Source organism: Peromyscus leucopus, chromosome 3 (genome assembly GCF_004664715.2).
Source record: "Peromyscus leucopus breed LL Stock chromosome 3, UCI_PerLeu_2.1, whole genome shotgun sequence".
Classification (NCBI taxonomy): domain Eukaryota; kingdom Metazoa; phylum Chordata; class Mammalia; order Rodentia; family Cricetidae; genus Peromyscus; species Peromyscus leucopus.
In genome coordinates, this window is record NC_051065.1 from 9,550,504 (window position 1) to 9,575,131 (window position 24,628).

The 24,628-nt window shown below is 40.7% G+C and overlaps 1 protein-coding gene across 5 annotated transcripts in view; it reads right to left on the reverse strand.

Moving 5' to 3' along the window:
* St7 (suppression of tumorigenicity 7) overlaps positions 1-24,628 on the reverse strand; it is a 246,813-nt gene that overhangs the window by 118,921 nt on the left and 103,264 nt on the right. For 4 of the 5 annotated variants that reach the window (XM_028871758.2, XM_028871757.2, XM_028871759.2 and 1 more), the window contains exon 2: positions 1,059-1,141. In XM_028871758.2, the coding sequence (XP_028727591.1) occupies positions 1,059-1,141 (83 nt within the window). Of the gene's footprint in view, positions 1-1,058; positions 1,142-7,295; positions 7,317-24,628 lie in introns of those variants that run through there. The other variant, XM_028871760.2, reaches the window with a different exon arrangement.

Genomic DNA, 24,628 nt, shown 5'->3' on the forward strand with positions numbered 1-24,628 from the left:
ACAAGTTGACTGTAGGTGTGCTCTCATCGCAGAAGAATGCTCCACACTGCCATTTTCTACTTCCACCTGTTTGCAGAACCTGCCTTTCTCCATCGCTCAGGCCTCTGAAGTCTTTCATTATTCAAGGCCAATGCATGCTCTTTGCTCGATATGTGTGTACACATCTCCCCTTAAATTTCTACTGATAATTCATTTTTATTAATATTAACTCTGTAATCTTTTACAAGTGCCTATTTCTATAAAGCTAATAATCACAGATTGTGCATAGTAAAAAAAAAATCTTTTCAAAATTTCTCCCCCTTAAAGATCATTAGATTAAGTGAGAATGGTCTCATTGAGTTCAGACAGTCCCATAATGCTCACTCCAGTGAACTATGTTAGATAATATAATCTTGCATATCTACAACTATTACAGAATATATGATAATGAAGTTGTACACATGATATTATTTTTTTTACCTATTTGAGATTTTAAAGGAAGCAATAAAGAAACAAATGTCAACATTAAGAGAAAAGTAGATGAAGGAAAGAAAATTTTATGACAGCCATAATCCATACCGACATATTTAACAGCAAAAAGCAATATCCTTACTGATATTAATTCCAGTAATCCATTAAGATAAATACATGAAAAATGGTCTTAGTTGAACTGAGGCATTTTTATACATCACCAATATCTGTCTGTCTGTCTGATTTTTTGTGACGATAGGGAATGAAGGCAGGGCTTCATGACTATGAAGCCAGTTTTCTGTCACTGAGCTATGGCCCCAGCACACTTTATATGTTAGGATGCTAGAATTTGTCCTAGAAGCATCTTCTGTATTTTCTTCCATATTAAGAGTTGTTTTACCTTTCCACAAAAGAGAAGATTGCTTTCAAATACCCAGAGCACATGACCTGGGCAGTAAAAGTCCTTCCCTTCGTCCCTACACAACATGTACACACGTGCAAGATGGATACTGAAAACTGCCTGTGCATACTCTCCCAGAGTCTTTCCTTGAAAATACACTAACATACATGTTAAGACGTTTTTACATTAGAAGATTTCTATCACTTACCAAAATAAGTCCTGATATCAGTGAGGAAGTGCCTGTCAGGGCCACGTAGAACTTCGGTGTTAACGTGTTCAAAAACATGCTCACTGAAAAAAATAAAAAAGAAAAAGGGAGAAGAATGAGAAAGGTTGACTGTATCAGTAAAACTTTCTATTTTTTTCTCAAGATTATGTGTGCTCCTGTGTGTGCATGTTTATGTGTGTGTGTTTATGTGTGCACACCTGTGCATGTGTGTGTGCGCCTGTGTGTGTTCCTGTGTGTGCGTATTTGTGTGTGTGTGCCTATGCGCGCGCGCGCGTGTGTGTGTGTGTGTGTGTGTGTGTGTATGTGTTTGGCCTGCATGTATGTATGTGTACTACATGCACACAGCATCAAAGGAGGGCAAAGGAAAACATCAAGTCCCTAGAACTGCAGTTACAGATGAAGGCTGTAGCCACTATGTAGGTGTTAGGAACTGAATCCCTGCCCTCTGCAAGAACACTGAGTGCTCTTAACTACTGAGCCATCTCTCTAGCACTTAACTCATTTATTTTTATTCCTTGTGAATTTCTGATGGCCAGAATTTCCAGAACCATAGCAAAGTCCCACGAAGATGAGGAACTGGCACACTGACTCAGAAAGGCAGGTGTCAATTTATACCCCAGATGCTACCATGCCTGCCAGGTAAACTGTGCCGACTGGCACAATAGTGGCATGACTGTTAGGTACAACCAACGGTTTCCTGTGACCTGCTCCACAGAAAAGAATTTATGCCTAGGAATATAAACCCGGTCAAAAGCCTATGGCTGAGGAAGGCATAGGTCTTAGTTACCTACTGCTATTATTTTGCTCAGTGGAAATTTCAAATTGCTTTCTAACATACTAATGTTTGCGCCCATAGATTAGTGCTGTTCTCAAACTTGGCTTTTTGCAGTAGGTATCAAGCAATGCAGAGACTCATAACTGGTCAATGAGCTGAGAATAAGTGACAATTGAGTGTTCAACCCTAAATCAGATATTGATTCTACCTCCAAAGCTCAGGGAACATCACAGAAGAAGGGGGAAGGAATATAAGGAGCAGAGGATGGGGAAGAGTGAGTGCTATAAAATGTTATCTTCTGCATGGAACATGGCCATAGCACTCGCAAACTCATGGCAGCTATGGTTACCTGCACAAGACCTGCACAGGAAAGGCAGTCAACAGTCCTGTCTGGTTGGATGTTAGGTTCATGAGGCTTCAACCCTAGTTGAAGTGCTACTGGCAACTGATAGCTGCTAAAGAAGGGTGAGTCATTTTTCTTTGTGAAATTTTAGAGGGAAATTTACTCTATTGGGGCCACTTGCTATTTTGAATTAATATTATGTGGTTCTGGTTAGCTGGGGCTGAAGAATCATCTGTAATTAACAAGATATTAGAATCATAAGTGAAACCTTTGGTTTGCTGGGATGCTCAATGGTTGTCAGCTAGATCTGAGAAATTAGTGGTGATTAAGAAGACACCAGCATCATTTAGGTGAAACCTTCTGGGAAGTGTTTCCTCAGGGTCAGCACACAGCATCTATGGTCCAGAGGCAGCCATGGTTATAACTTGTGTTGGCAGCTCAACTTGGTCACATGTAAGAGTTACCCACATGGTGCTGGTTTGAAGGTATAAAGGGGTCATGGAGAGTAGCTAAGGCTTGGCACTGGGAAAGACCAGGCAAAGACATTGGAAATGTGCAGTCTCAGTGGCAGTTGAAGGCCCAGGACTGAAGGGGTCATGCAAAGAGGTTGAAGCTTGGCATCATAAAGAAAGCTCAGGCTACTGGTGCAGCCCAGTTGCAGCAAGAGACCCCAGCATTTTGGAGATGCCAGTACCATGGCGTGACCACCAGAAACAGCAGCAGCAGTGGAGAAGAACCAGCAGGAACACAGAAGACAAGCCGTGTGTGCTGCTGAGGATGGAGTCAGAGAAGTGACCGAAGCCCTTCGGAGGATCATGAAGGAGTCCCAGATATGGGACATTCAGTTACTCACAGAGTTCGGCTTTGCTTTGTGCAAGGTTGTGACTGTACCCTAGTTCTTCCCTCTTGAAGTAAGAAAGTATTTAACTTAATTTTGATTTTACAGGAACGTACAGTTGAGAGACTTGGAACTTTCAAAAGAGATTTGGGGTCTTTAAAGAGACTGAACTTTTAATGTGTATGAATTTGTAAATATGCGGGACTTTTAAACTTATTTAAGTCTTATATCGTGAGTTTCATATTAATATGTCATCTTGGGGATAAATGTGAAAGGAAAGGTTCTAATTGAAAAATGATGCACTTTTTGTCAAGTTGGCAAGGGGTCAGTTGTGCTTGCTAGTTTTACGTCAACTCGATACCAGTCATCTGAGAGAAGGGAATCCAATTTTTAAAAAAATGCCTCCATAAGATCTGGATGTAGGAAAGCCTATAGGGCATTTTCTTAATTAGTGATTGATGAGGAAGGGTCCAGCCCATTGTGGGCGGTGCCAAACCCTAGGCTGGTGGTCCTGGTCTCCATAACAAAGCAGGCTGAGCAAGCCATGTGGAGCAAGCCAGTAAGCAGCATCCCTCCATGGCCTCTACATTCAGCTTCTGACTCCAGGTTCCTACCTTGCTTGAGTTCCTGTCCTGACTTCCTTTAGTGATGGACAGTGATGAGGAAGCACAAGCTGAACAAATCCTTTCCTCCCAAGTTGCTTTGGTCATGTTTCATCACAGCCGTAGTAACCGTGACTAAGACAGGCAGCAATGTAGACCTGAGCCAGTCACCAGCATAGTAGTTTGTAAAAATGAAAATCAACATGGGTATTTGGAAAAGCTGGTTAATTACAGGATGTCCCAAGTGAGTGGTAAGGGAAACCAAAACTGTACCAAGAGCCTCTTTCTTGGCCATTCATAAATAAAACATAACTCCTATCTCTGCTGCCATTTAACATGCTGAGATGCAAGTCTCTGAAAAGCTGCTAAAGTAGCAGCTAAGGGGATGCTTTTTATTTTTAATCAAGGAATAAAATATCTTCACTATACATCTGTAAGTAGTCTTTTTTTTCTAGGCATATTTTAAATACACAGCGTTTGTATCACCTTATAAAAACCGGTTTTCCATCGGGTCTGTTCAGTTAGTTAGGGCTAAAGGCACAAGAGGAGCACTTCTCAGAGATGCTTCTGCGCCTCCCCTGCTCCCTCCCCTCCCGGGGCTGAGACTCAGCTTGTATGATCACAGTTCTCCAAAGAAGTACTCCGGCATTTATCTTTGTGAGGGAGAAGCATGGATATTATTTTTAGACTCATTCCTAAGGTAAGAAACCCTCATAAATCATTCTATCTACTCTTCCTCTACCCGTGATGTTGCCTTGGCAACTTTACAGGTATCCTGTTTCTGCTTTACAGAACAGCCACTCCATGGGAGAGCTGAGCTGAACACATTCTTTCCTTCCTCAGCCACGATCCCAGAAAGTATTGTTCAAGCATGCTCTATTAGTCTGAATAACGCAGCGTTAGGTTTTCATGTCACCCTCTCCCAGCTGGGGAAAGGCTTTCTGACACCTGCCATCAGGAAGGACTGCCCAAAGTCCCAGTAACCCTAAGGACAAGAGAACAAGATCTCAGATGGTGAGTTCCCTTTCACTTACAAATACATACTGGTAAAGAACTGCATTCTGATGGAAAACCAGAGAAAAACTTTTATATGTCATATTCTCAGCTATTTATGTTTTAATCTAAGTTTGAAGGTGATTTTTAAAGTTAAATATGAATACAGCAAAAGTAAGTTTCTGATGCCTGGCACTTTGTATCCTCTCCCTCCTACTCCCCCATCGTGTGCGTGTGCGTGTGCGTGCGTGCGTGCGTGCGTGCGTGCGTGCGTGCGTGCGTGTGTGTGTGTGTGTGTGTGTGTGTTTCAAAGTATACATGCAGGAGGAGATGCACAGCAGGTAGATTCAATGACTACTTCTTCAATAAGCCAAGAATTCCCTAGATATTAAGATAGTAAGACATTGGCTACACAGAACCTTTAAATTTAGTCATTTGGGGAGGAAGGGAAGAGAAAAATGACATAATTATATTATAACCTCAAATTTAAAAAAAAAAACCTTTTAAGAAAGAAATTAGTCACTTGGGATAAAGTCTTACCCTACCAAACTCCAGAGACACTTTTCTTTTTAAAGCAACTTATATGCAAATAGTTTCAAAATGCATTGTGTATACTTGAATTCACCCTTAAACAGAAGGTCTTTAACATATTTCATTCTTTCATTCTTAACTCTACCAAAATAGACACAAACTCTACTACTGTTAGCATGTAGCAATGTTTTCAGAAACTGAGTTAATTCAGAAATAAACACTATTTCCCTCCAAAAACCTATGTAAGACAGGATAGAAATACTCTTCAAGTCTTTTCACGTTTACCATTTGGTGTGCCAATTCAGTAGCAACTATTATTTTCATTGTGTGCCTGCTCTAATATGGTTTCTCTCCTTTATGACATGCTATTGAAAATCTGTTGTAAATTCAAAGGTAAATAATCAGCTATGATTCAATGAGTTACGTGTGTCCAATGTGCATCAGGCACAGCATAAAGTTCTGAGGACTCAAACGTGTTCAACATAAAATTCTTGTCCTTAAAGAACTTTGGGTATTTTTTGAGAAGCAGACATGGAACAATTCAACAGGCTATTATGATTCTGAGTGCTCCTGAGGTGCTCTTTACTCAGCTGGCTGGAGTGGGAGACAATGTGCATCAATGTGGTCCTTTGAGAAAGCCCCGAAATAGTGCCCCAAAGGACATGCACTGGAATCGTGAAAAATAAGAGCTGTGACTGACAGCCAAAATTAAGGGGTCTTTGGTAACCCTTTGAGGCTCTTCTGTGTGTATTCTGTGCATTGGCTTTTTTCTCATTTAATGCTTATCGGCTGAGGAGTTGAAAAGGCTGGGCTGCTGAATTCTTGACAAGCAGAGAATCACTGAGTGGACTGATCCTGTTCTCCTAGGACAGCTGTGCTGAGTGATGGAAAAGAACACTCCCTGAATTTCTCGTGTTCACACTGGAGGGCGCCTACAGTGTCAACCTTACAAAACGTGTAAGAGCTTCCTATCATCTTGAGAGAGACTTTGTCGCTGACTTCTCACTTAATCCTTCATCATTGGAATTTACACAGAAAATATTATAGAAAAGAATATTATAGTGGTTAGGTTTAGGAAGACTGCATGCTGCAAAGTTGAATATAGGAATTCATTACTTAATGTGCCTAGAGAACTGCCTAACTGGAGGTTAACAATATTGGTAACAGTAATGTGCTATAGCAAATAACTTAAATATAAAATTCACAGAAATAACAAGAAAGGCAATTAACAAGAGTAGAAAAAAATCTGTACTTCCCGAAAAATCTTCTACATTTATTAATATTAGCTAATTCATTTAGTTATATAAATGGTACTTAGTTCATCCAAAAACACAGAACCAGAACTGAAAGTACTATATAAGATATTATAATAATGACTGAGCCTGGCGGTGGTAGCACACGCCTTTAATCCCAGCACTCAGGAGGCAGAGCCAAGTGGATCTCTGTGAGTTCGAGGCCAACCTGGACTACAGAGTGAGTTTCAGGAAAGGTGCAAAGCTACACAGAGAAACCCTGTCTCAAAAAAACAATAATAATAATAATAATAATAATAATAATAATAATGACCGAGTCTATGCTTTTTAAAAATTATTTTATTTCTGACAATTCCATAGATGTACATAATGAGTTTTATCATATTTGTCCCTTTTATCTTCTTTTGTCCCACTGACCCCCTTCATCCTCCAAACTTGTTCCCCTCTAACTTTTATGCTTTTTTTTTATAAAACCACTGCCCCCCACCTTTAGAGAGTGAAATGAGATGCCCATGAGAAAAACACAGGATAGTTCACATTCCAGCAGAAAGGTGCAGATTAGGCAATGTGCATGCACACATGAAGGAATCAGGCTAGAGAATGAGGTACGTGGAGGCACAGTAGAGAAAGGCCAGGTCAGGTGGACTTCTTACTTGTTAGTGGTGCTGGAGCTCAAGCCCTAGGCCCCACACATGCCATTCCAGGGCTCTACCACTGAGTTACATCAGACTCCAAAAACTACATTTGATGTAGCAAGGCAAAGAGGAGGTATTTACCATTCATGACCTGAACCGTGGGGAAGCCAGTACCTAGCAGGAGCAGAGTAGTAGATAAAACTGGCAGCTTTGAGAACTACTTCTAAGGCAGCTCCTGTAATATACCTAATGTGAGGAGTTGGGCATCTCAGATGCTGCAGGAGTAAACTCAGCTGATGTATATAGTAGTTCTTGACAACATCAGACAGAGTGACAGTCTAGGCAACGCTGTTGAAGTGAGGTCAAGGTCACACTGCCGGTGAGTAGAAACTGGGTGGTGGGCTTTTGTATGAAGGTCTGGCATGAAGACAATTCATCTGAAATAAGGCCCAAGTGAGAAGACAAAATGCACGTACATTAAACAAGTAAACTCCTGTTCCACGGTGGGAACAAGGGGCCCTATGGAGAAATAAACACTGCTTTATTCTCACACTCCAGGTTTAAGCTCTATGGTTAATTGTTAGAAATGTGCCCAAAGGCTCCGAGACTCTTTTTGTTATAGACACCTTTAAGAAAAATGAAAAAAACAGTGAAGGTGCAGCACTTCAATGGATTTGATTTTGAACCTAATAACCACACGGATGTGTGTTCCTTAACAGATGAGATAACAAAAATAACTCCTATCTGTTCCATTCTGCTCTTTGTGTTGTCTATTAACTGTGGAAGACCTGATTTGCTTTAAAAATCCCTCACTGACTCACAGGGAAACAGCTTACCTCAAGGTAAGGCAACAGTTTGGGCCAAAGAAGTTACTGCAGGCCAGAGGGTGGGGTAAAACTCAAATTTAATTCCAGGTTTCTCTCTCTCTCTCTCTCTCTCTCTCTCTCTCTCTCTCTCTCTCTCTCTCTCTCTCTCTCATTCTCTAAAGACTCAGAAACTACTTACATCTCTCTGAGGATAGAGCTGCCACCCAGAAGCTGGGAACTTGTTGTGAATGATCCAGAGAATGATCTAGAACAATTGGTTCTCAACCTGTAGATCATGACCCCTTTGGGGTCAAATGACCCTATCACAGGGGTCGCCTAAGACCATCAGAAAACACAGATATTTACATTACAATTCATAACAGTAACAAAATTACAGTTATGAAGTAACAACAAAATTAATTTTATGGTTGAGCTCACCACAACACAAAGAACTATATTAAAGGGTTGTAGCATTAGGTAGGTTGAGAACCACTGCTCTAGAATAGCCACATTTTCTGTTTTGAATGATTGAGTTTATTAAGTACTAAGCCGGGAGGGAAGGAACAGAAAGAAACACATTATCTAATTGGGCAAATTACCCTGCAGAAACTCACTGAGGAAGTCCCTTTAAAGGAGCCAGAAGGAGCTCCCGATATGAAGAGTGCCAGGCAGAGCCAAGTGTCCCCACACATGAGGTTCCCAAGCAAACACCAGTAACAGAAGGGTAAGTACCAAATTCACTAGAAGTGGACTGGGAAATTGAGGTGTCTGTGGACTTCCTGACTGAGGTTTATGTTGAGTTCATGCTGAACTCTTCATGGCTAACCTTCCCACCGCAGGCACTACTATGTATGCGATAAAAAACAATAACATCTACGGAAGTGGTTCATCTTCAGGCTGTTCTCCAGGACACAGTGGGTTCACTCTTGGGCTGCTTTGCTGGTCTCTCCCTCTCTATCTGAGTCCAGCCCATTGGACTCTGATAGAGACTGGGTCTGCAGCGGAGGTGGGGCAACCCCACTTCCAGATCCAGCTTCGTAGTGAGACCCAAAACGTGTGACAATTTTCCATTGTAAGGTCTACACAGAGTTGTTACAGCCATACCCCTCTGGCCTCCTGAGTGTACAACCCGGGAGAACGGAGCCACCCGGCAGGAGGCTAGGGCAGTGGAATTCAAATGCTCCCCTGCCTGGCTGCCCAGAATAGGCCTAGAGCTTCACTATTTTCAATTCTATTACTATATTTAGCTTTACATTTGCACCAAATAGCCAATTTTTATGCTAGAGGGATCCAAACATTATCTCTCCAGGTCTATTACTGGAAGTGAGTGAGTCTCCAAGGGTAATTCTTCAATGCACCTTGCTTCACATACTTACTGTGATGAGAGGCAATGAAAGCTGCAGCACTGGGATTTTCAAATGTCAATAAGCCAGTTTCTTTTTTTAAACAAAATCTATAAAAGATGCATCTAAATACCAGATGTTCAGTGCAAGACACTGCAGCACAAACGCAGAAGGTACCTGTCTAATTGTGAATAGTACTACCATGGTGCATGGAGTGTAAAACACTGCATCGCTATGACAACAGCCCAAATCAAATCTTTTTAAATGGTAGATTGACTAGAATTATACCAAATCATCATCATCATCATCTTCATCTTCATCATCATCATTATCATCATCATCATCATCATCTTAAACAACCAAAGTTATCTTCAACAAAAAGAACTAAGCAAGGGGCATTATATTAACTAAATAAAAATATGCTACAAAGCTATTATAATTAAAACAATACAGCTTGTACATAAAAATAGACAAATAGAAGAGAATAGAGAATTTAGAAATAAACCCATCTACCCACAGCCAATTGATCTTTACCTAGAGTGTCAACAATATTCATTGAGAAAGGGTATTTTCAATAAATAGTTGTGGTAAAGTTGAATGTTCACATGTAGAAGAATGAGACAAGACCCATCTCCTTCAGCAGTTAAACAATCTACTCAAAATAGATTAAAGACTTACACACCATGGCAATGCATTATGATAAAAATAGCTCTTACATTCTAACATTCTAAGAGACTGGAACTGCAGATAGATGTCACAGCCAGAGTTTATAATGAACTCTGAAGTCACTGAAAACTGCTAGCCTGCTGTATACTCAGCCTTAAGCCTGTCTTAAAAAGAACAGTGTAAGAGCCAACCTAACTTGCCTTGCATTTCCTATGAAATCAACTTTTTAAGCTAATGCATCACTGTAATCTTAAATTATCTATCTTCCATGCCCCTGACCCAGAGGAATGCATATGTGTTGTGATAATCATCTGCTGGAAATAACACATATAGGCTGAAAGTGGTCTTATAAAATGAATATCCACCACAATTGTCATATCCTACATACAGATATAGCTTGATAAACAATATTTGTAATTCTGTTCGTTATCTGGGTCAGTTGGAGTCAGGTACTTAATTCCTTGTAACATTCTGTAAAGGATTTCTATAGAGTCTCCCTCATTCCTTCTCCGTGTTATATTTTCTCTGCTGTTCAAGAAAAGGGAAAGCCAAGTCTCTTGTTAGGGACAGACACACACACAGAGAGTCACAAGACAGCCTCCAGGCAGGTGCAGATTCAGACTCATCCACCAGACAGACAGGAGTAATGGTAGACACTGGAAAGTGAAGGAGGATGTCAAATCTAGGCTTGCTCTGGGTTAAATCACACTGTGGGGAAGTGCTTTCCTTTCTTTCCTTATGTGACACTGATGGATTATGGGTAATTCTGAGTCTATTATTAATGCATTCAAATTTGCCACAACACCTGAGAATTGAAACTGTGAAACGTCTAGGATGAAATACTAATGATATTCTCGGGACCTTGGAATGGGTAACTGTTGTTTTGGACATGATCTCAACAAAAAAGACAATACAAGAAGAACAGACAAAGGGGGGGACACCAAACCGAAAAGCTTCTGCACAGCTGATGATCTCACTCATGTGGAATCTAAGAAGACAGGTCTCAGCATCTCAGGAGGATGAGGGAGGGCTGGGAACGGGTTGGTAAACGGGTCCGGAAATATGAAGATAGAAATACGTGACGGTGTGCTGTTTCACATCATCATGGCTAAAATGCTAAGGTATTACATAACCCTACCAGCACCAAAACAACACTTAGGAGAAAGGACAGTGGGTGTTTTCATCCCCAATTTGAACATTAACAATGACATACAAATAGAGAAATGTTGCAAGATACCCCACAGATAAATAAACTAAATGAGTTAAAATTCTAAAAGCATTCAAAAAGCAAAAAGAGTTACTATTCAAGGTTGTTTTAAAAGATTAAGACTTACTTTATTTTTAATCGTACATGCTTGTGTGTGTGTGTGTGTGTGTGTGTGTGTGTGTGTGTGTGTGCAGTACCCATGAAGTCCAGAAGATGGCATCAGATCCCTTGCAGCTGAAGTTACAGGTACTCGTGAAACACTGGCATGGGTGCTAGAAATTGAACTAGGGTCCTCGTTAAGAGCAGTCTTTCCTAACCACTGAGCCATCCTTCCAGTGCCCTCACTTCCATTTTTAATACAGAAAAATTTAGGAATAATTCTTCCTCCACTTTGACCCAAAGAGAGAAAAAGAAAGTAACACAGAGCACCACTAGTGATAACCTGCACAGGCTATTTTTCCAAGAGATAGCAAGATAAAAGCATGCAAATTATCAGATGTAGAAACAATTATACAAAATATTTAGCATGACTAACTAGTAAGAAAATACAGTTGTTTTCAAAAATGTCATCTTCAAAATTATTCAGATTATTATCTACAAAATATATAGTATCACTTAAATGGAGACAAAAAAAGATCTTATCAGGCCATAATTTTAAATTGTTTTAATCCATCACAAACACAAATCCCAGAGAAAAGACCTAGCTGGTGTTTGCTGGCCACCTACTGGATGCCATCCTGTGTCAGACACTGTTTATATATTTTAGCTATGGTTTTTGTCATTCGACCCTCCAAGACAGCCCGGCCAAAGTTAGTATTGCACACACTATTGAAGGATAAAAGCCGAGGTTTATCAAGTTCAATGACTCACCAAGGACATGCAGCTACTGGACTATTGAAATTTGATTTAAACACAGCTTTCCTGACCCCACAGCCTGCACTGTTTTTCCTTGGACCTACCTTCCTTCTGAGAACCTGACAGTGTGTCAGAAGAGACGAAAGAGGCAAAGTGCCCGGCTTCAGCGTTGCTGGAGGGTTTCCCACACCAGCAGCGCTTCTGCAAGGCCGAGCTGTTGTTCCGAGGGCAGGCTCTGTGCTTGAGCATGGGAGCCTCCGGGTCGGAGTACAAGGGGCTGCCTCAGTGTGGACCCCACAGGCCCTGAGCGACCTTAACCACTTTATCACCCCACACAAGCCAAGCAACTGACCCTCCCTCAAGGCCATCATTAGCACTGAAGCCTGGTCATGCCATTCTGTCTCTGTTCATTTATCTTGTTATGTCGAGATGAAATGTAGTGGCTGCCATGGAGACAGCACTAACAATCTGGACATGAGTATGGGCACTGGAAGATCTAGCTCCTTTCTCTCATTCTTTGCTCGGTACCACTGTTTTTAATTTATTTAAAATCATTTTGTCACCATGTTCTAATGTCATTAAATATTCTCTGAAAATATATTTTAATAGTAATGCTTCCTTTTGAAGGTTGTGTCTAATTTGTATGAGCATTTCTACCACTGTAAATTTAAGCTGTTGCTAAATTTTCTGTATTGAGAATACCTGCAGCATCAAATTGAAAATTAGTCGGGGGCAGGGGATTACTAGTATACTAAATTTTTCATGCAGTTTTCCCTAGGGTCCGCTCTGGATAACTCCTGGCATGTGTGGCTTGCTGCTTCTCCTACTGGAATATCACTCATCTATACAAACTTGCCTCAGTAAATACATGAATCTTTCATCTGTCCCAGTTGATGAGCCTTTTCTTGGTTGGCTTTTCATTTCCTTTCTGACTTTTAATTCCAGAATTTTAACAGAATATTTTCTATGTAGGAACTAGGACGACTGTTATCTGGGAGAAAGTTGCTACAGGTGGTTTACTCTGAAGTAAAATTTGTCACTGGTGGAGACAATACAAGCGACACTGAGGGTCAGGTTACAAAACATATTAATAACCATTAGACTAAACACGCCAAATTGCTTAGTGTCCTAGGCAGCCGCTTTGCAAAGAAGGATCATGCATGTAAAAGCCACAGATACTGTTCAGTAACAGGAAAGGACACAAGTGGAGAGACATATCACATGACATGGTACAACTACTGGTTTAAACATCTTCCAAAGACTGAAAAGCAAAAAGATACAACACGTGTACACTGTTTAAAGGATATCTCGCAGGCTTCATCATAGGCAAAACCAGATTTAAAAAGGATGGGAATGGAGGCTGAAGAGATGGCTCAGAGGTTAAGAGCACTGACTGCTCTTCCAGAAGTCTTGAGTTCAATTCCTAGCAACCATATGGTGGCTCACAACCATCTATAAAGGGATTTGATGCCTTCTTCTGGCATGCAGGCATACAGGCAGGCAGAACACTGCATACATAATAAATAAAAAAAGAAATGAGAATATTAGACAGACCCACACCTGCAGAGAAAATCAAACAAGAACCTTGTTGCTGTGAAGAAATATTCAGGAAAACTCCAACTTGAAGGATGCTGGAGGAAAGTGAGGCTTTACCTGCTTGCTCTGTTGTTTTAATTTTTTAATTTATATATGCATGAGTGTGCTGCCTGCATGTCTGTATGTGCACCATGTGCATGCCTGGCGCCTGTGTTCAGAAGAGGGCACTGGGACCTCGGGAACTGGAGTGGTCATGAGCCAGAATGTGGTTGCTGGAAACTGAACTTGGATCCTCTGGAATAGCAGAAAGTGCTCCTAACCACTGAGCTCTCTCCAGCCCAGGAAACTGCATTTTAAACCTAAAACTGTGTATGAAGTGACTACTTCTTCTATCACAGCATCAGTTAGCCAATGTACGTTTCGTCTCAATCTGGTTTTTCCCTCTCCCCTTCTTTTCCGGCTTATACAAAGTGGGTGTGTGCCTGTCTCCTACCTCCTCGGAGCTTCTTAATGATGCTACATGTCCACATAGATGGACACACCCAAATGACAGAGGATGGGAACCTACTGTTCTAAAACCAGCCATTTGTGGGAGAAAGGGCAGCCTGAAATCGATTTGCTCCTATTAGATTTCATCTAAGTAAGAACATAAAATGTGTTTCAATCCCACCATACTACAAAACAAAGTAGAGCCTGATCATGTTCCTGAATTAAAAACTAAATGGTTAAATGGTTAAAATGGTTAATTGGTTAAAATTTCAGTGACTCTAACATTTTGTTTCCTTCTACAAATGATGCTAAGAATGGCAGCAACTATTCATGGGAACTTCATGAAACACCCACTAATGGGTTAAATGCTTTCCATGCACTGTCTTGATTTTAAATCAACAAATTTAAACAAATGTCATTCCCCTGCCCATTTTTACAGATAAGGAAAGTGAAGTTCCAATCACTATTGTTCAAAGGCATGCAGCTGGAAGGAGCAGATCCAAGGCTGAATCCCAACCACTATTTTGAAGTCTTCTCTCATTGGATCCCTATTCTAGGTTTCCTCTCACAGATCTCTGTTCTGAGGGCTTCTCCATTAGGAGATTCCAAAGCAGGTCTCATCCTAGATGTACACAAATGCTTCACACAAACATGTAGTCACATATATCTGCACTAGGACCATTCCTTTCCACCTGCCTTACTCACAGTGTCCAATCTCCTTTTCCTTACCTGGACAACCAGAGCTCTAACCTGCCTTCCAGATGACACTGTTTAGCACATAGCCTAACATAATGTGCTTCAATGCCACTCTAACTGCCTTTCTGAAAACTACTGGATTCCAGATTAATGATCACTGACAAATGTGATACATGGGAATTAATGCCCAGAAATTATGTCATTATAGGTCTTTTTTCCCAAGGACTAGAAATATCTTGTTACTGACCTATACCAGAAATTCACTGCATAATATTAGAACAGAAAGTACAATTTCTGCTGCTGAATTGTGAATCATGAATTCAAGCTTTGGATGTCTATTTTTTCCCTGCAGTTCTGAGAATTGAACCCAGAGCACAGTGCATTTAGAGCGAGTGTTATACCATTGAGCTATATGCCCTGTCTCAAGTGTTTGGATGCCCATGATGTTTTTCTAAAATGGCTATATTCTCTACATATGTTCTTCATCATTTTTCAGCTTCCTTTCCCCCCTTACTATTATTCATGAATAAAGAGAAGAGAGAGAAGACAGAAAGCCATGAAGCTGAAATGTAAGCTCACCTTATGATGCTGCCTCTGTTTGCTTACAAGGACAGCTCAGCATTGGCCTAGGTGTTATGCTTAGACCAAATCAGGAATAAGCCTTATTGTTCTCTTTCGTTTTTGTGAATTGAGGGAACGTAGATATTCATACACACACACACACACCACACACCACACACATTTATATATATATATATATATATATATATATATATATATATATATATAAAAGAGAGGCTTATACAACAATATAATATGTAAAATATATATCATGTAACCATATAATTTGCTAAAACCCAAATATAATAATCTTAATCTCTAACAGGATCTCTAACTTCCTTATTCTCATACTTGTTCTGATTCTTCCACACTTCTTATCAAAATACCAAAAGCAGATGGAATTCAATAAATGGTTGATCAATCCCTAACTTAGAAATCGTGCTGAAGTATAACACCTTGTCTTAGTTACTTCTCTAGTGCTGTGACAAAAACCATGACTAAAACAACTTACAAAAGAAAGTATTTCATTGGGTTTATGTTTCCAGGAGGGTCACCATGACCAAGGCAACTTAGAGAAGGGAGAGTTTATTGAGGGCTTACAGTTTCAGAGGGTGAGTTCATGGCCATGATGGCAGGGAACATGGCAGTGGACAGGCATGGTTCTGGAGCAGTAGCTGGGAGCTTACATCTTTATCAACAGGTATGAAGAAGAAAGAAAGTTAACTGGAAATGGCATTGAATTGAACCCTTTATTCCTACCCCCAAAGACACATCTCTTTAATAAGGCCATGCCTCTTAATCCTTTCAAACAGTTCCATCAACTGAGGACCAAGTATTCACACATGTGAGCCCATGGGATCATTCTCATTCAAACTACTACAGTGGGTTAGTGTCCATAATGGCAGAGCAAAATCATGATGGCAGGAACAGCTGAGAGTTCACATCTTAATCCAAAACCCAGAGGCAGAGAGAGAAAGAGAACAGTAGGGATCTTGTAGTCTCTTAAAATCTCAGAACCTATCCCCAGTTCCATTCCTCCTCCAACAAAGCCACACCTTCCTAATCCTTCCCAAACAGTTCTACCAAGTGGAGACAAAGCATTCAAACATGAGCCTATGGGGCCATTCTTGTTCAAACCACCACACTCTGTCACTAAATATATGGCACCATAAGCATAATAAGCTGCAGACAAGACCAGTCTTTGTCAGCCATCAGCAAGTTAAAAACCCAGCCCACTGCCTAGTTTAGTTAGCAAATGGAGTTTTATAAACATCACCATATCATGTCTGGTTGCTTTTAGGCTAAAACAGAGAAGTTAAATCAGTATTTCTCAACCTTCCTAATGCTGCAACCCTTTAATACAGTTCCTCATGTTGTGGTGACCCCCAACCATGAAATTATTTTCATTGCTACTTCATAACTGAAATTTTGCTACTGTGATGAGTCAAAATGTAAATACTTTTTAGAGATAGAGGTTTGTCAAAGGAATTGAGACCCACAAGTTGAGAACCACTGGGTTGTATATTACATTTGGATATGAAGTATCCCCACCCTCACCCTAAAGGCTCTTGTATTGAAGACCTGATTCCCAGCTAAGTGGTGCTATTAGGAAGAGAGTGGACCATATGGGTGCTGACTTTATCACTGAGCTATGGGGAGATGAGCGTAGTTTTGGGAATTGAATCACTGAGCGCATGCTTTGAGGGGTATACCTTGCTCTGGCCCCTTACTGTTATGGCACTTCTGTTTCTTGTTTGCCATGAAGTGAGCAACTCTGCCCTTCACACATTCCACCATGATGTTTTCCTTCACCAAGTTCCAGAAATAAGGGAGCTGATTCCCATAACCGAGACTTCTGAAACCATGAGTTAAGTGAAGATTTCCTCCTTTTCAATTGTTTCTCAGAATGTGCTGACCTGGTTTATAGTAAGTAAACCACGACTTCTCTAGTATTTTCTACTAATATACCTTAGTGACAAAACAAAGAAACAAAACCTGTGTTACCTGAGGGGAGCTATGAGCAACAGTTTAAAAGAACAAAGTTTAACAAGTATTTCCCCTTTAGGAAATCACTCAATTCCAATGACACTGTCATTCCTGAGTTTAAAAGATAATTGTAATTGCAGCCTTTTAGTTCTGGTAAGTAGCAATACTAAATATATATATATATATATTTTATTTCTCTTTCCATAATAATATTTTATATGTTCTATTAGACACCAGCACTGTCATCAAATTGAGCACTTGTGGATTTTATCCTGGATATACCATGGTTTTACATTCACAAAGCTGATGTCTTTATATAAGTTGGGAATGGGTTCAGATACGAAGGCATTAAGATGGTGACTTTTTACTGGCAGCTGGACGACACCCCCATTATTTAGCTAAACATAAGCACAGTTTAGAGGCAGATATAGTTATAGCACATAATCAACTGTAAAGATTGTGGGAGCCCATTTTCGGGTTCCTTGTGGCTTTACCCAGCATGTCCGCATAGAGGACGATTAGGACCACGGGCCTGAGTGCAGGTGTCTGAGATGGTCTGCACTTGGCTGCGCTGGGAGGAGGTCTTTTGCTCCACCCCTTGGCGTCTCTATAAATACCCTGGGGCAGAGACAGTCGGGGCCCATTGGAATAGGTTCCAGGCCCTCTCGAGGCTATCCTTTATTTTCTATCTGTTTATCTCCGCAAGATTCTCCGCAATAAATCCTTCTATCTAATATTTCCTGCTGCTCACACTCAAGAAAACTCTGGGGAACTGTGGGGTTGGTGGGTAAACGCCCCACAAAAGATCACCCTGAATAGCCAGGGTGGGCCTAACTCAGTCAGTTGAAATGATTTTCAACAGGCTTTGCTGGTAAGAAATCCACTTGGAAGTAATAGCTTCAGTTTGTACTCAAGTGTTCTAGCCCATCCTTCCCGATGCCCTGCCCACTTAAGACATGCCTAGACAGCCCCCAGAGCTGTCCCCTCCTTGCTTCTGCCTACTCTCCTTATCTATGTTACAGTTCTGTTTGTCTAATGAAAGCCTAACATAGTAAGTACTGTGTCTAAAAATACTTCAAAACTAAATTTATTTTTCTCTTTATCATTTTAAAGAATACCAATTTCTTGGATAGAAATAAATTTCAATGTTTTATAGCTACCATACTATATAGTCACTCCTACTATATCTCAATCCCTTATTTCACTATGGCAAAGCATAAATTCTAAGAAAAAGCAATGTCCACCTAAATAAAAACTAGTTGAAAATAAAATCATCCACATTCTAAAAGTCACCAGGTGTGGAGTCATGTCTCTAATTCCAGGGCTTCAAAGACAGAGGCTGAAGATCACAAGTTTGAGGCTAGATTGGGCTATATAGAAAAGCCATCTCAAAAAAAAAAAAAAAAAAAAAAAAAAAAAAAAACCTTATAAGACTTGCTTACTCAGATTTATCTATCTACAGCAGTAAGATAAATTAAATGAATAAGAATTCTGCTACAAGTAATATTTAATACAATTTCTACAAAAATGTTGCGGTCTAAAGGAAATAGTTAATTACCCAGGGAAAGTTTAGTAAATTGTATAGATATGTCTAAACATACCAGATCCAAACTGTTAAAAAGTTAAACAATTTAAGGAAGACTTAAGATTCAAACACTCAAGTATGCCAACTATGAATTATTACCCTTCATGCAATGAATTTTACAAAGAAAAGCAAGTGTTCCTAAGCCATGTCAGGACCTAGTATGAACTAAGTAAAAAGGAGGGAGTAAAATTATAAATTAGTTCCAATCATATAATTATTGTTTTGTCAATATTTGAAATAGTATCCTTTCATATTTTTCAAGTTCTGGTGATGTTTTCTTTTTATTTTGAAACACGATAACTGATATCATTTAATTTTTTTCCAGCTAGAGATGAAAGAAAGCAATGGAAAGCATGTTGGGCCATCACTGGATCCTTTCTTTCCAACAACATTGACATGTACAGCTGAGCATTTCATAGAACCTGTGCTTAAGGAGATTTTGCATTCTGCGTTCAGTTTGGGGATGATATTCTCTATTCAGAGCAGTCCATGGACAGAAAAACTAGATGGAATAAACAGGGACAGTATGAAAATGTGTTAACAGGCATCCCTTGAACACAAACACAGTGTTTAATGCTAAAATACCACCTATTTAAAATAAACCGGAAATTAGCTCTGAAATTTATTTACTAAAATCACTCTATAAAAATCTAATGACCTCTTGCTCATCTATTCTCAATTCCAGAACTTTTTACATGGGAATCAAGTACCTTTCTGGGATTCTTTGACACTCTCTAGACATCAAAGAATTTATTTTAAGGAGATAATAGTGGGCATGTGAACATATTTACCTCTAATATTCATAAACCATAACTATACATGTATTATCTGTTAAACCAAATAAAAAACTCCTCCAAAATGCAGAGGATAAAGATCAAGCAATAAGACATTTTCTAAAGCAAGGATGTAGAGAGTTTTAAAAGAACACTTAAATTTAGTTTAAACTAAGATAAATATCTTAAGAATAATCTAACAGAGCACACAAAACATCAATGGCAAGAAAAAGACCTTCCTGGCTTTTCTAGAACAACTAAGAACAGCATCACATGTGTCCATGTGCCCGAATCTCAGCTTTTGAAAGACAGAAACTGAACGCTGAAACATTCTTAACATTACAGTCCTGGACACACTCTTGCGGAGTTCTTTGTCTCAATACATTTAGTACTACATATGGATGCCACAGAGATCTATTCAGGAACATAAAAGCTGTTCCCAAGCCAGAAAAAGAACCACTTAGGAAGCCAGTGACCGTTTTAATATGCAGAGTGCACTGCACAGTGTCACCCACCCAGGCAAGGTCCCCTTCCTTCGGTGCTACTGTATGCCATGTCATGACTTCACTACTGAGCTACAGCTAATTACAAGGCAGACGAAGCGCTAAGAAACAATGCCCTCTAGACAATTAACAGACTGGACATTCACTGTCCTGGAGTGTTCTGCATATGCTAATTCAAACTCCATCATCCATAAAAACATCCATGCAACCATGACTCCTTTTGTTCTCTTCTCTTTCAAGCTTCACAATAGCAGGAGTGACCCTGACGTAGAGCATCCTGCTCACACCATGTAGCTGCCATTCATCTCCATCCAGCTGGGCATCACGTTCTGTCTCGCTCTGGGCTTTAAGCTCTTGTTCAGTACAAGTTGCTGTGTGTAGTAGAATGGTAATAGCATAATAATTCCAGTACAGAGAGGGCAGCACAGTGATGTGGGTTTGCAATGCTCACATGATAGCCAAGTAAGTGTAGCAAATCTGTGCTGCCATAAGGCTGGACTATCACAACTATACCAGCACTTCTCCTAAATGAAGGCTGTAGAAATGCATCATAGTCCCTAAAATCCTTCTACACTACTGCTAAGCTGTGGGAGTGCCCAGCTGGGACTTTTCCTTCTCTATGGTACTAGAGCAATGGTTCTCAACCTATGGGTCACATAACAGATACCCTGCATACCAGACATTTACATTACAGTTCATAACCGTGGTAAATTTATAGTTATGAAGTAGCAACAGAAATAGTTTCATGGTTGGGGCTCACAACAACACGAGGGAGGAACTGTACTGAAGGGTCGCAGCATTCGGGAGGTTGAGAGCCACTGTACTGAAGGGTCGCAGCATTCGGGAGGTTGAGAGCCACTGTACTAAGCACCTAAGCAACCACTGAGCTATAGTCCCAGCCCTCTTTTCATTTTCATTTTAAGATGGGGTCTCAGCGAGCTGTGCAGGCTGCCCTGGAACTCACTGGGTAGCCTGAACTGCCTTTGAACTTGCAGTCTTCCCGCCTCAGCCTCCCAACAGGCTAGATTACAAGCCTGTGGCACTAAGCCCAAGTTGTATTTTCAACATTATAGAGCTGGAAACTAAGCTCCAAATTCCATGCCAGTGCTGTGTAAAACTGCTGCATACGCAATCGCTACTGCTACGAGTTCTTTGTTCTGTCCTTAGTCCCCTGCAGTGGCGTGGCATGCTGTTTCTTAGAGAGAAATGGTCAAGCTTGACTTGCTCCTGAGTCAGTAATGTCATATCTCTGTATCAATTTTTTCACACTGTGAAGCTCTTTTTAGCTCTATGATAATGATAAGTCAGTACAGGAATTAAACTAATAGTTTACAAATTTGCATTAACTCCTAAAATAAAAAGTTCTTATACGTGAATCTCTTTCACAACCTAAACTGTGACACCCCCTCTCAGAGATTACAAAATCCAAAAGCCTGATAACATGAATTTTTTCAGACTCACGTAAAAAGAAGTAAGCCCACACGCTACCTACAATAACGATTATTATTATTTCGACTGCATATTATCTGCTCTTAAGTTGTTAAACACAGGCAATCTCCTCCAGAGCTTTCATGGCTTATATCACAATACCTCGGCTGCAGCATGCTCACAGGATTGGAGCAGCAGAACTGCAAGATCCCTGAAAGTCATTCCCTCCAGCTGGAGGCAGTCCTGTGGGCTCCGAAGAAATGTGTGTGTCAGCCACAGTTAGTCTCACGTGTGCAGCTGACACTTTCGTCTTTCTTCAAAGGGTGTATTAGAAAAGTGTGGTAATGCTCACAAGTTATTCAGAATTCTCAAAAGAAGTCCGAATGGAGTTTGGGGTATATATACACATACTCACACAACAGGCGAGCTCATTTTTGAATGGGCATCTTGATTAGCTAATTAGTAAATGATAATCTGGGCAAGAGAGGTCTACTTCCAGTTTGCCGCCAATTTGTCAAGACTATTTGTATTTCTTTGTTTTACAGCCCATTTTAAAATGAGGTGTTCTGGTCCTCCCTCCCCCTTAGTGTTGCAGCATGGCCCCAGAACACTCTAAGGAGAGGGATGAGAAGACAGGGACCAACTCCTCTGTGGCTCTGTCCTCACCGGACAGACACACTTGCTCCTGGGAGCATGAAGGAGCACAGCCACAGGAGTGAGAGGCAGCATGCCCCCCACCCCGGGCTGCTCCCACGCTTCCCAAGAGATGGGCTGCAGGAAGACAGCCGGCTACAAAGGCCTCTGACTTCTCAGTCTTCTGATTAGTCTAAACGTCTTAACTGGGGATCAAAGAAACATGTCACCTGACTCCATTTCAACTATCTCACCCACCTCGGCCCCTTTATTCCCATAGCGATGACTTCTGCCACAGGACAAAGAAAATCATATCAGCATGACGAACTCAACTGTCTACCACACATGCTCAAAATAAAATATTCTAAGCCTTTAACTATGAGTGCATGCACTTAAACAACATGGAGGAAACTAGTCGTAAGTATACTTTTCAATCAAAAAGACGTATTTTAATAGATTTGTGACATTTGAGGTAATTATTTTCATTTTTATTCTTCATAAAAATGTTTAGGAAGAAATAATGATTATTCTGATCTGATTAGCATTTCACTGGAATCACTCTCATCTCCTAGGAAGAATTCTAAATGTTCAGTTTCTGGGAATTAAACTAAAGAAAATTAGCTAGTCTTAGTTAAAAGTAATAAATCTACTAGTAACCCAATTAATTAGATGGAGGTCTTCTAGCTTATTCAGTGCTAGTACTGATTAACTTGAAATCAGTCTACCAGACTGTAAATGTCTGCTGAGAAGTGTGCAAATGGAAAGAACAGTGTTAGCCCAGGCCCTCCCCTTACTGGCGAAGAGGCGGGTCCACTCACCCTCCATCCACACTAAAGCAGAAGCCCATGAGGAAAAGTGTCCTGTTGCCTAACTCTGGCTTCCCGAACTTCAGCTGACAGCATTACAAAGATTAAGAAGTTAATCTCCCAACATCTTATTCATGTGGTAGCTTATTTCAAGTCACACTGCATCAAGTAAGTCTACACTCAGGTTCAAAAGAAACTTGGGACAAATGGCTAACTGTGGTGCCTACTATCCTACCAAAGTGTCTGCCGTCCTCCAGGCTCCCTCAGTACCTGGGACGCCTCTCAACTCTCCTCACCCCTCCCGTCCCCTAAACTTCGCCAGCTCATGGTTCCTTTCCACGCCTAGATCACCTTGCTATTTCAGCCCTCTGCTCTCCTGGCCCTATCGCCTCCTCACTCTCCCTTCTCTTCCTCTCTCGCTCCCCCCAACCGCTCTTCTCTCAAAGCGCAGTTCAGTCCACTGGGCATATTTGTCTACCGCTTTCTCTTCCTGCTCTGGACCCTTCCAGATGCCTTTGGCTGTTCATATCTACAATCAAAACCTTCCCCTCAACCCTACCTTGGCGCAGTCACGTCCTCTCTCTATACACTATGTACTAATCAGTCCTGGGCACGCACAGATATATGTAAACTTACATTCTTTTTGTCAAACTCGCTCCTAGTGTGCTTACAAAGTTGGGGTCTGGACAGTTTAGATGTGGTTACTTCCCCCAGTGCTACGGAAAGGGTTAAATAGCTTGCCGATTCCTCCCGTTTATTACTGAGTTTCTTCTGACTCCTTTCCCAGCAGGCTTTCCATCACCTGCTTTTACCCCACCCCTTTCCAGAAACTGAAGCCCCGCCTCTGAAGCCCCGCCTCCGAAGCCCCGCCTCCCCGTTTCCTGCTGGGTGCTGGCAGAGAAGGCCCAGAGTTCTGTCTGTGAGTCTTGGTTCACAGGCTCAGCTTTCCTTGTCTCTGACTCCCTTTGCTGTGTTTCCTGTGTTCCGACTACACCTATGTCTGAATACAATTTTGAGCTCTGGACCTGCCCTGACAGACACACTGAAGCTGGACTAGCAGAAGTGACTGTATTTCTTTCCTGGCTCTTGCCCTAGTCTTGCCCCACTAGAAGGAATTAGCTCTGCCCAGACAAATCAGTCTCAATGGGAGGTAACTAAACTGCTGGCTCTCAAGCCTGGAGTAGGTTGTCAATGGCACTTTGCAGTGGATTCCATGACCAAGCATATATAATGTTCCACATTTAGTTTTAGAATATGAATTCTCCAATAGGATGCCTGGAAAAAATAACCAAGAGTAAATAAACGCAAAATTAAAAGGTTTTCTAAGACAAAACTACACTAAGTACAAAATGTGATTTTGAATGAACTTGGCATTTCTGAAATCAAATTGTCTATTACCAAGTAGCTCAAGACTAATTTAACTTGGTTTCCAGCTGAACTGAGTAAAATTGCGTAGTTGTTATGACATAGATCATTTTCTCTTTTTACATTTATTTTTATTGTCACCACATATTAATTACATGGAATAGTGGGCTTCACTGTTGCATTTTCATATGTATAAACCATACGTTGATTGTTACTCCCCTCACACCCTTTACCTTCTCTGGTAATTCTTCTTCCATATAGATTCCAAATCTAATCTATTCTCTTGCTGTTTCTTCTATTCCAGAATCTCTATGTGAGCTATTTGGAAGTTATACAATGAT